This window comes from Coloeus monedula (assembly GCF_965178545.1).
Source record: "Coloeus monedula genome assembly, chromosome: 3".
Taxonomy (NCBI): domain Eukaryota; kingdom Metazoa; phylum Chordata; class Aves; order Passeriformes; family Corvidae; genus Coloeus; species Coloeus monedula.
The window spans coordinates 38,400,657-38,412,115 of NC_138783.1; the positions used below are offsets into that span (position 1 = coordinate 38,400,657).

The following is an 11,459-nucleotide window of genomic DNA, read 5'->3' on the forward strand; positions in this document are numbered from 1 at the left end:
AAGCCATTTCTAAGATCATTTGTTTGTAGTTTTTCTTCTCTATTTTTTTTAGTTGTGAAAGAAAAATACCAGAAGTTTTGTTATTTGACTAAATAAATTTTTCAAGTCTAGCTGGGTCTTCACCATACACTCAGTGCTTAGTAATGACCTTTTCTGGTAGCTTTGTGCAATTCTTCTGTAAGTTTATGGATAAGAAGGGTTGGTATGCTGTCTAGGAACGTGACTTTGGTTGTCTTGATCTCTCAAATTTCTAGTGTTGGTATTAAGCCATTTCTGTTTAAGCATGAATAAAACCACTGTGCAGTGTCATGAAGATATTCAAGATCACATGAAAAGATTGACACATTTATATACAGTAGGAGGTAAAGAGTGCTAGCTAGCATAACATAGCAGTATTAATTCTTTTCTGATCTTGTAATTTTAGTATTTCCTAAGTCTACATTCTGTAAAAGTGCTAAGTACTGACTGCTCCCTAATTAGATATTAGCAACTTGCATTTGTGAAAATGTGTGGTAAGGTTTGTAGGAGCGTTGACAGGAGACAATTAAAGAAACAAAACCCCAGAACTCTTTATGAATATTTCAGGATATTAAGCACTGTCTTCTCAAATGATGTAATGTATGTGATGTGTATGCAAAACTGTGAACATCTAACTTACTATTTCAGGATTATCTTCTGACTGTAGAGAAGATGGAATTCTGAGAGAAGCAGCAAACCACCCTTGGAACTCCTCACTTCCTTTTACTTTGCAGCAGAGGCAAGAGAATTTGTCTGGAGCATCTGAAAGTCAGTTCTCTGAAGGAGAGATGTACTTTTATAAGGAAAACCAGAAAGAGCAGATCCTGGGGAGACCTACTGGGAACTTGAGCTTGAACTCAGAGGACAGTACACATATCCAAGGTATTCATTATTTTATAGCACTTTGGTGCTACTCTCTGATCATGCAGAATGAGGAGCTTGCTCAGTGTTAGGCATTGGTCTGTATTATTTATATTCAGCTTACATTTTGAAGTCAATAAGGATTCTACATGCAAGAATTCAGTACTTTGATGTTCTTGATGCTTTGTGTTAGGTACGTGTTCACAAAGCATTACCTAGTGCAGAAAAAAAAGATTAGACTGACCACATTTCTGTCAGTTCTGTGCAGCTTCCTGCCACTGTGGCTGGGGCTGTTTGCTACCTGTGCCATTTTTGTCACTTGTTTATGCACAGCTTTCACTTCAGGAAGGTAGAGAAATACTATATAATACTTATTGTTCACAGGGGGTCACATAGTTGGTGAAACTCTGACTGGTTGGTGGGAGTTTTACGGTCTCTAGAAAAATGTAGCAATTAATGAAAATTAAGATCATTATTAGCTATCATGAAGATGATGCTAGTGTTTTCATTCAAATCACTTTCTCCTGGAATGTTTGAAAACCTCAAATGATAGAATTGCAGCATAATCTAGACCAGGAAGGATTTCTGGTTACGTGGCCCAAATTCTCCTTCCTGCTCACAGCAGAGCCAACTTAGACTGGGTTGCTTAAGACCTTGTCCAGGCTAGTTCTGAGTATCTCCAAGGACAAAGATTCTACACACGCAAGCAACATTTTAATAACTTTCTTATTTTCTTTTTTCTTTTCTTGCATGTTCCAGGAGACTGCATTTTCTTTAAACTGACAGAGGATACATTTAGATTAAATACTAGGCAGAAATTAATCATAGTGAGGGTGTTGAGGCACTGGTACAAGTTGTCCAGAGAAGCTGTGGATGCCCCATCCCTGGAAGTGTTCAAGGCCAGGTTGGATGGGGCTTTGAGTAATGGTCAAGTGGAAGGTATCCCATTGCAAGGGGCTTGGAACCAGATGAACTTTAAGGTCCCTTCCAACCCAGACCATTCTAGGATTCTCTATAATGTCTCTTAGGAGGTAGTAGACAAGAGACATTTCTTGTACCACTTCCCTCACACCCCCAGTTCTTCTTTTAAGATTGAACAAACTCATTTAGCTTCTCTTTGGACATCATGTGCTACATCCATCCTCTAATCATCCTTGTGGTTCTTTATTGGTCTTGTTCTGCTCTGAGTTTTGTACTAAGAAGCCCACACTACTTCTGAGGCAGTCTTACAAGAGCTGAACAGAGAACTTACAGACTTCACCTTTTCATTTAAAGAATAATAAAATTGAATCAGTGTAACACTTTCTTACTGCCTTTTATACCTGCATTGTGTCAAAGAATTGGATGCTGTAAATATTTCGTTTTTATGAGCTGGTATTTGTATACCTGCAGAATTCTGTAGGCTTTATTTACTGTTTATAGAAACAACTTGTGATATGTCCATTGTATGGGGGGAGAGGGTGGTTGTTCTTACAGGGAGTTGGTTTTGGGGATATGGGTGATGTTTGTTTGTTGTTAAAATAACCTCTTTTCTTACAGCTCCATCAATTGAACGCTATTTTCCTGAAATGGAGAGACCTTTTCCAAACTTTCATCACCAGCTTTTTCAGCCCCTGGAACCAAGTATTGACATTGATGCATCATCATCATCATCCTGTTCTCAGTACAGAATTTCACAGCACAGAGAATTTAGCAAGGTACTGCAGAAAAAACTCTGGTAGAAGAAATACTTTTGGCTTAAGATCTTTAAATGGATAATCCCTATACTGTGTTCTATTTAGAAGAAACACAACAGTATATGTTATATACGTGAATTGCTGATTGTAGCAGAATTGTGACCCAAAAATCAGATACTACCTTTATCTTTTTATCCTCCATATTTCTGAGAAAATTAATCTTAAATCAAAATTATTTTTTATGCCACCAGACTTCAGAATTTTCAACAGAAAGTCCAGATGTGTCTACATTTCTGGAAGTGGAAAACTCCAGTCTGAACAGACAAAGAGGCAGTCTACCTCCTAGTCTTGAAACAAATCGGCAAAACAACACTGCATCAGAAGAAGAGTCTGCTAGAGAAAATGTCACTCCAGGTATGTACAGTGTAGTCAGATCAGTGCTTTCAAAATCAGCTTTGTGCCAGTGTATAAATATGAGCCCTTAGTGTGGGTTTGCAATGTTGAAATGGGGACAGATCTTGCTTCTCTCAGCCCTGCTTTGAAATGTCTTAACTGCTGCACTCTCACACACTATCTCCCTCGACCCCCCTTAATGGTGGAACTCCTAAATTTTTAAAGTTCATTTCTTGAGCAGTTATGACTGTGGTATAAAAGCAGACTGCCTTATTCAAGTCACTGTAATGGATATTATGTTATTTATTCCTTCTGCGGTGATTTGTTAGCAAAGAAATGTCAACTCTGGCTGAAATTGTCCTTTTTCAAATATTTGTTCATGTACATCCATTACTTTGTAAGTTTGAGTAAGCTAAGGAGATTCCAAAAATTGATTAAAATTTTGTTCATGTGTTAGAGTCTCTCTGAACTGACTCATTTGTCTTTTATATAGTGTTCTTCAAGAAACAATTCAATTTTCCTTTGCCACTGTTACGTCACAGCAATATATTGCACACTGCAATACTTGGTCTGATTATAGAACTGCCTTATCTCTTTACAAAATAAAGTGGAGGACAAGACAGCAGCTATTGAGCTACAGTGTTGTAATTAATTTAGTGGATTAGGAGTTTATGATTAAGTTAACTGCATCTTATAGCAGGAAAAATATTTTTTAATGTTTTGCAGTTAAATTTAAATTAACCTGATATTTCATGTAATTCTAAGTTCTAAAAATTCCAAATGCAGCCAGTAGCAATCTAAACATTTCTGGAGCAAGAATCAAGTGTTTCCATGTTTCAAGATGCTCCAACAAAAAGCTGAACAGGAATCGGAAATGTGGCACAATAATTTTAGTAAAAGATGTAGTTATAATGTAAATGTTACTGGTCAGTTATATTTGTGACTTGCAAAGTAATAAAAAATGCTAGAAGAGATTGACACTTCAAGACTTCGTGACTGTGGTCACAGCAAATAGGATTTAGGAAACTCCATTCTAAGGTCAAACCATTCTGTTTCTGAATTGCTTGTAGAAACAATCTTTGTGGTTTAACTGCAGTATCTTCCCATCTCTTAAGTGTTTTTATAATCCCAAACCAATTATTTAAAAGGAGGGGGAAAATAACATAAGCAACAGGCTGAGCAAGTGAAAACTATTATGGGTTGTCAGTTCAAAGAAGGCTGATATGCAAGTGCATCATCTGGAGAATTTTCTGTTGATGGCTGATGTTGCAGTGTAATTCTTCCCTCCCCATTAACAGCTATTTATCAGCAGACAATATTCATTATACATGTAAAACTAGATATTTTCTGTCTATCAAAGAATGCAAAAAAAGTCTAAAGGAAACCATTAAAGGTTTCTGTGGTACATTCTGGTGGATATAAAAAGCCTGGTGATAGCACAATGCTGGAGTCAAACTTAGGACAAAACCAAAGTAATTTAAACAACACTGTTGTTTGGCAGATGCTGTTCTGCTGAAATGCCTCCCCAGTAATTAATGTTGATACCAAATCTTTCTCTTTGCCCAGCCTCTTCTGGGGAAAAATGGTATCTTGACTTGTATGCTCAGATGAAGAAAGGTAATTTAGGGTGCAATACGGTACCTTGCAGGAACAGTAGTCTTTCTTCCAATTTGAATGTTGCTTTCTACTTTGAAGATCTGCCCAAGTAATGGTGTTTTGGATCATTTTCTTTCTGGTTTGGAGATTTTGTTGCAGGCCCCAAAGAGACTCAAAGGACTTCCATTTACAGAGTTTAAGCTGTAAAATGTATTGACTTCCAGTGTAGTTATGTCAGCACCATCACAAAGTCCATCCCTAAACATATTCTAAGAAGCAGCAAAAACTGTTGTTTCTTGAAGTTTCGTGTACAGTGATGGAATAATGTTCTGTAATGTTAATGGTATTATGTTTGAGGAAACTTAAGCAGTTTTTTAAACAGAATGTTCCTTCCTATTTACTGAACTTCTTGTACATTACTCAAAAGTCTTACTATGGAGAGACTTAAAGTGGAAATTCTGTTTTGTTAGCAAGAAGTTTGACTTCTGACAATTTCTGAAACAGGATCTGAAGAATCTTTTCACCCACTGCAATTAGAATATACTCTGAGTGATGACTGTCAGAATGCTGATCAGCCAGAGGATCTTGACACCGTGTCACAGAGATCTTTTGAACGAATCCCTGGAATTAAAAACAGAGGCAATGAGAACTGTATTTCACCTGCAAGTGAATATGAAGAGCTGTCAAGAAGTGTGGGATGTATTAATCTGCAGAGTTCAGTGGAAGATCTGCGGAATGCAAGTCTGATTCAACTGGAAGAGCAAAAATCATTTTATCAGCTAGATACCACACCAGTTACAATGGATGAAACTTTCCCTCAGCAGTTATTAGAAGAGACTGTGTCTTCTGAAAAGTTACCTTTGGAGGCATTTGATAAGAAGAAACATGTGAAGCTTCCTGAAAAATCAGTTCATGTAGATGAAGTAAATAAAGCTGTGGAGCTGCATTCTCAGTGCAGTATGAATATAAAGGAGCCAGATCAAAGCTCTTCAGAAGGACAAGAATCTGTGAGGGTTCTCAGAGAAACCAGCTTGGAAGACTCAGATGTCCACTTGCACACTGTTCTACAACAGAACAGTTCTTTACTGCAAAGACATGAAAAATATTCTCATCATGTGCCCAGAAGCTCATGTCATATTCCAGTCTGGGTGAGTAGAACAGATTTCCAAAACCAGGGGTTTTGTTGTTGCATGAAGTTTTTTTAGACCTTTGATATCTGAAAGCTTGGCAAATGTTGATTTTACAATTCTAGTTCCCATTTCCTGGAGTTTTGCCCTATTCCTTCCTTCAGATCATAGCACTGAGATAATTAGCAGCAGTTCAAATGAGCTAAGTTCCCACAGTGGTTGGAGGAGCTGTGGCATCTCTACTGCATCTTCTCTTAGCACCAAGGGATAGAGCTCATGCAGCTGGGTTCCATGGCATGGGTACCTCACTGAACAGCCCCGGCCCCATTTAGAAGCCTAAAGGATGTAAATAAATTAACCAAAGCATAGGCAAACTTAAAGAAGTAGCATTGATGTAGCTTTAAAAAAAAGTTTGCCCTAGATCTAAGTAATTTAAACTTGAGGAGGGGGGGTGGTTCATAGTTGTTTGATTGCTTTGGGTTATTTGTTTCAGCTTTTTGAATTCTAATGTACAAGTGCTCTTTCTGTATTTCATTTACTGCTTGGGGCAGGTGTTCTTTCTTCTATATGTTAAATGACCCTCCTTTTTCTGACAACAGTGGTTGCTATTGCTGAAAATACTGGGGTTTTACTTTTTTTCCTCACTGGTGTCTTGATTAATTTATTTTGTAGGAGACTGAGTCAGGATGTGGTATTATGGAAGAACCTGAGCTCACTCTAATAAGCTCCAATGATATCAGTATTGTAGAATCAGACACTGAGCATCCTAACCAAGAGAAAATTAAGGATGCAATGGATAACCCAGCAGGTGTGGATCAGTCTGAATGTAATGTTTTTACTGAGGTGAGCATTATCTAATGTGATTCTGTTTTGAACTTAGTATTAAGCACAATAAGGAGAGGCCCTACTGTAGCAGGTAACCCACTGTTGCAAAACAAGAGATTGTTGGGTTCTCCAAGCTTTGTAATTGCTTTGGATCATCTTGGTTTGATGTTGTGTTTTCCAGACAGATTGAATAGGTCTTAAATTTGGGCTATTCCTTGGAATCACTACCTTGTCATATTGATGTAGATAGAGTTTGGGAAGACCTGCTACAAAAACCAAAACCATCTTGCTGGTGTTTGCAAGACTGAATTGTGTCTTTATAGTTGAAAATTTGAATGAAAGGAGAGAGAGGGTTAAAATGCAAACTACAAACTAAACAGGAAAAAAAGGAAAAACCCCTCACCTTGTGAGGATGGAGCCATACCATGCTGACAGAGCAGTTTGAGGTTTATGGGGAAGATGAATCAGCTCTTCATAACTGCCATGCTTACTTGTGGTGTTCTTTTTGCTGCTTGCTTAAATAAAGCAAAGGCTGTAAATTGCAGAGGGGCTGGGCTGTAATGAGACAATAGTTTGGGTGCTGAAGCAGTGATGTAGAACCAAGTAATCAGAGTCTGTTAGATGAACAGATTAGATTAAATCATGCACTAATTGCAAGAGGCATCTAGAGAATTCCTAAAAGTGTCTAAGGATGGGTCTTTATCAAGTAGCTGATACATGGGTGAGGTGGAGGTTGGCAGCTGAAGGCTGTACTGCTGCAGTGGGTGTCACCTGCCTCTGGGAAAAGGGGGAAAAGACAGAGCAGGAAGAGAGTGATGGGAAGAACTGGAGAGAGCAGGAGGAAAGGAAAAGAAATTAGATTTGCAGACCTGTATTAAGAACAAGCAGTTGAAATCTGGTGGACAAAAAGTCTTTAATGTAGGTATTTTTATTTTTCTTTCTAGTTTTAAAATGTTTTTAGAAAAGAGCTTTTTCATACTTACTACCAAAGTTCATTTCTGATTTTTCTTTGCATCAGGCATAAAGGCAAAATAATGTCTTATATTTGCACTGGGTCTATTCTAGTGGTACAGTAGTGTACTGCTTCACTCAAATCTGTGGTATATTTTAAGCATTTCCAATCACTGATCATTTTGAAACAGGAGAGAGAATTTTTACCAGTAGCTCCAGATGCAGATTATTCAGCATTCATAAGGCCTGTCAGTTCTCCCAAAGCCCAGAGTCCCAACGAGAGTGGCTGTCCATCACAGCAGACTGCAGGTAATTATGTGGTACTTCAAGATACTGAAGTTCAAAGTATTGTTTTTAGTATTAAAAACATCGACAAAATACACCTCTCATTTGGAAAACAGAGGTGCTTTTACTTAGGCAGGTGCATCCTGCTGCTCAGGCTTGGTGTGTAGTACCTTTGACCCAGGTTTAGTGTGTGCCACGTTATCTCTTCCTGTGCCAGGTTGTGTCGCATGAAACTTCAGAATCTCTACATTACACTTGTTTTGTGTTGTAATTATTCAGTTTGAAAAATTCTGTGTTGTTTTCTGATTTGCTGTCGTAGTTTATGCACCTTCATTTATTTCTCATTTCCTGTTAGTCGCCCAAGTCCTGTAGCCAAAGAATTACCCTTTTTTTTTTTTTTCCCCAATTCTGATGATAGAGTGGAACAGTAGTAAAATACTCACTTTTTTTTTTCTCCAAGATGAACTGCAGTAACATGAAAGACAGGAATTCACAGAACTTAACTGTGTTAGGGACTTATCAGGTCTTCAGTATGTTTTGGGGCATCAAGATGCTTTTGATACAGTATTTGTCACAGCATTTGTCTGGGCAGACCTGCTGCCCATTACACAGGTCTGAACTGCTGCCTGTCCTGCAGGATGCCTCATCATTCAATGCCATTCTCCTCATGCCATCTACAAAAGTGCTCAACTCAGCATTTTAGCAGTACCTTGAAATGCATGACTTACTGCTTGTTGTTAACAGTGAGAAATGTGGAGATTTTTCCTTTTCTTTCACAGTGATGCTTCTGGAATTTGCAGCTACCCCCGGAAGTTTACAAAAATCTTTTTTAAAAAGAAAGCGGAATTTCATCCAGGAATCTCTGAAAAGAGTAGAAGCAATAAAAAATAAGGAGAGAGAAAATGAGAAGCTGGAAGCAAGAAAGCTTCAAAGAGGAAAGTCTGAGAAGCTAAGAAGCAGACAGGAGTCTCCAGACTCTGGTAGGTTTATCTGGGGACAAGACACAGCATTAGGTATCCCTTCAATTGCTGTTTTATACTAAAGAATAGATTTTGTATTGGCTACATGTTTGCTATTTCAGACTGGGATATTCTTTGTTTCTTCAGGGAATCAGGGAGCTTTGTTTTCCCCCACTGTGTGGCTGCCTCTTCAGTGTTGTAAAGGCCCTTATGGGGGCTCCTCATATTTCACCATCAGCCCACCTTTATCATCATAAAGTGCCTCAGCAAACAACAGCTGCTTGTCACAGAACAGCCACATTAAACAAACTGGTGCATCTCTAGTGCCTGGTACTGGGGACTTGGAGGTTGGCTGTGGAGAGTCATGGATGGCCTAAAGCACAGGCAGCAGCCTCCTGAGAGAGACTGGGAAGATTTATTTTAACTCAGGATGCCATCTCCATTGTGTCCATTCTGCTAGCTTGTTTTGGTGTTTGTCATGTCATTTAAAAATCTCTGAAATCTCTCCTGCTTTTGCGTTAGCTGAACTAAGGATGTAAATTTAAGGTATGTTTGGCTTCTTTTTTTTCCCCTAGGAAAAAATGGTGCACTTGCAAATCAGTTGAAAAAAGTAGGAGAAGTGAAAGTATCTTCTCCAGAGGACAGGAAGGCTGCAGAGATTGAAATGCACCAGCGTACGGTCAGGTATTGCATGAACACAAGTGGGGGAAGTTTAATTAAACCCCAACAGAAGCTGTTGATCTGTGTCTTTAGAAAGCTGCTGTCTATCTGTGCTCTTCCACCTGGACCCAGTGCTGCTTAACACTGAGCAGGTGGGAGAGGAGCCAGGTGTGTTTGATGCAGGTACCTGCTGGGAAATGCCCTTGCAGAGGTGGCACTGAGCAAGGTCACCCTGCTGGGGCATCTGTGCCACTTAATGCCTGACATGGGATGAAATTTGCTGCCAAGTTCACATGTGCACTTAGGAGCAGCAACATGCAGCAAGTGCGGCTCTGAATGGGGACGGGGTTTGTTTGTTGCATCTGAAAAAGAATTTGAAGTGATTCTGGATTCCTGGAGAGTGGAGTAAAATTTTCCCAACTGCTAGCAACTGAGCCAAGGCATAAGCTTGTTAACTTACTCCAATTTTGCCACTTCCTTCCTGCCCAGACAGTGGTTTTTTTTGTTTCCACAGACTTTATAATCAACTTGCAGAAGTAAAAATCAGAAATGAAGAAAAAACAAGGCAGGAAACTTATGCTAGAAACAGAGAAAAAGCTAAAGAGTTTCAAAAGGTAATAGTTTGCTACAGTGTTCTGTTGCCCCTTGGTCACATGATTTCACTGAGTTTACAATCAGCGTCCTTGAGATGTAGTGGGAATGGACCTCAAAGGGAGACCCTCAAACCAGGCTGGATGTTAAGCAGTGCCATTGGTACATCCCATTTCTGTGGCAACACAACTGAGCTGAAGTTTTCTCTAAAAAGCCTCAAGCTAAATTTTTCTGACTTGAGCTTGAGCAAAAAGGCTCCAGCTGCCAGAAAGTCCAAGTGGCAATAGAATGGCAAGCTCTTTTTTACTCCAGACTTGACCAAATTTCTATTGTAAGGCAACATTTTGGTTAGTGTTTTTCAGGCTGCTTTGGCTACTCCAGGTATGGTGAGATTCTGGGTGTGCCCAAACTTAAAAGGTGCAAGAAGAATCTTGTCTGGGTTTTGATGGCAGTTGCTGTGGAACAGGGTTGAACAAGAGGCCTGGACTTGTCAATTTGCCCATTCTCCTGTTGAGCCTCAGACAACTGAAAGGAAGGAAATGCTTGATAATCCTGACAGGCTGTGACTCCTGGGGTGGGGGGTGGGGGGTCCAGGTTCAGTTCCTGCCTTTAGCCCTGACCACATCACCTGCTTTGTGGTGGCATGAATTGCTGCTTGTAACATTGCTTTACAGATCCCATAATTAACAGAAGAGAAAGAAGCACACCTTGGCTCCTGCCCCGTAATCCGTGGCCTCTTTAAAGCAGGGGCAGGCGCTGCCCTCACTGCTGTCCAGACCAGCACTGTCCACTCCTGAGGTCCAGGTTACAGTACCACAGCTGTGGCCCCCAGCCCTGCTGGCTTTAGGGCAGTCAATTCAGCACTGTAGTTTCATGGTTTGTTTATTTGCAGAAAATGCTGGAAAAACTGCGAGCCAAGAAGACTTGGAAAGCACCATGACAGGCAAAGACTTGGGCAACAAGGACACACAGTGGTATTGGTAAAATCCAGGCCACTGAATGATGCAGACTTAGTGAATTGTGAAGCCACTTGGGAATCCTCAGATTTAAGCTGCAGGAGAACAGTGAGTACCCCAAACCCTGTTGTCCCCGTTCACAGAGCTCACTACAGCAGCAGAGGGACTGTGCTGCTTTCAACATTGTCTCAGACTTATTCGCCTGAAAGGCCTCTTATATGTTAATATTTTAAAGAGATACTAAGTTTTGTAATATACATGTATAAAACATTTTCAAATAAAGTTTTAAGATTATTTGAATCCTTGGGTAACAGAACATTTCTTCTGTAAAGCTGCAGTTTTTACCAGTTCTATGCACTACGTGATTTAAGATGTGTGGGTTTCCTGCCATCACAAGGTACATATAAAAGCACTTGAATGGAAGAAGAGAATAAAAATCTTAAGTTACTTCTTCCAAAGAGAGATTTTCTATTCATGTTTTCTGACCTAATTACATACATCATCAGGACAAAGTCAAAGCTCAACTTATGCTGTAAACTTATTAACAGGTGCAGTACCAGG

At 39.5% G+C, this 11,459-nt stretch overlaps 1 protein-coding gene across 2 annotated transcripts in view; it reads left to right on the forward strand.

The window, feature by feature from the left end:
- Nucleotides 1-11,175, forward strand: part of CEP295 (centrosomal protein 295) — a 43,517-nt gene extending 32,342 nt beyond the window's left edge. The window contains exons 20-29 of one of the 2 annotated variants that reach the window (XM_082278703.1): nt 667-900; nt 2,419-2,576; nt 2,807-2,969; nt 5,049-5,692; nt 6,344-6,514; nt 7,639-7,756; nt 8,512-8,712; nt 9,267-9,375; nt 9,866-9,965; nt 10,835-11,175. In XM_082278703.1, coding sequence (XP_082134829.1) covers nt 667-900; nt 2,419-2,576; nt 2,807-2,969; nt 5,049-5,692; nt 6,344-6,514; nt 7,639-7,756; nt 8,512-8,712; nt 9,267-9,375; nt 9,866-9,965; nt 10,835-10,882 — 1,946 coding nt within the window. In that variant the 3' untranslated portion in view covers nt 10,883-11,175. Of the gene's footprint in view, nt 1-666; nt 901-2,418; nt 2,577-2,806; nt 2,970-5,048; nt 5,693-6,343; nt 6,515-7,638; nt 7,757-8,511; nt 8,713-9,266; nt 9,376-9,865; nt 10,299-10,834 lie in introns of those variants that run through there. The other variant, XM_082278702.1, reaches the window with a different exon arrangement.
- The last annotated feature ends 284 nt before the right edge of the window (nt 11,176-11,459 follow it).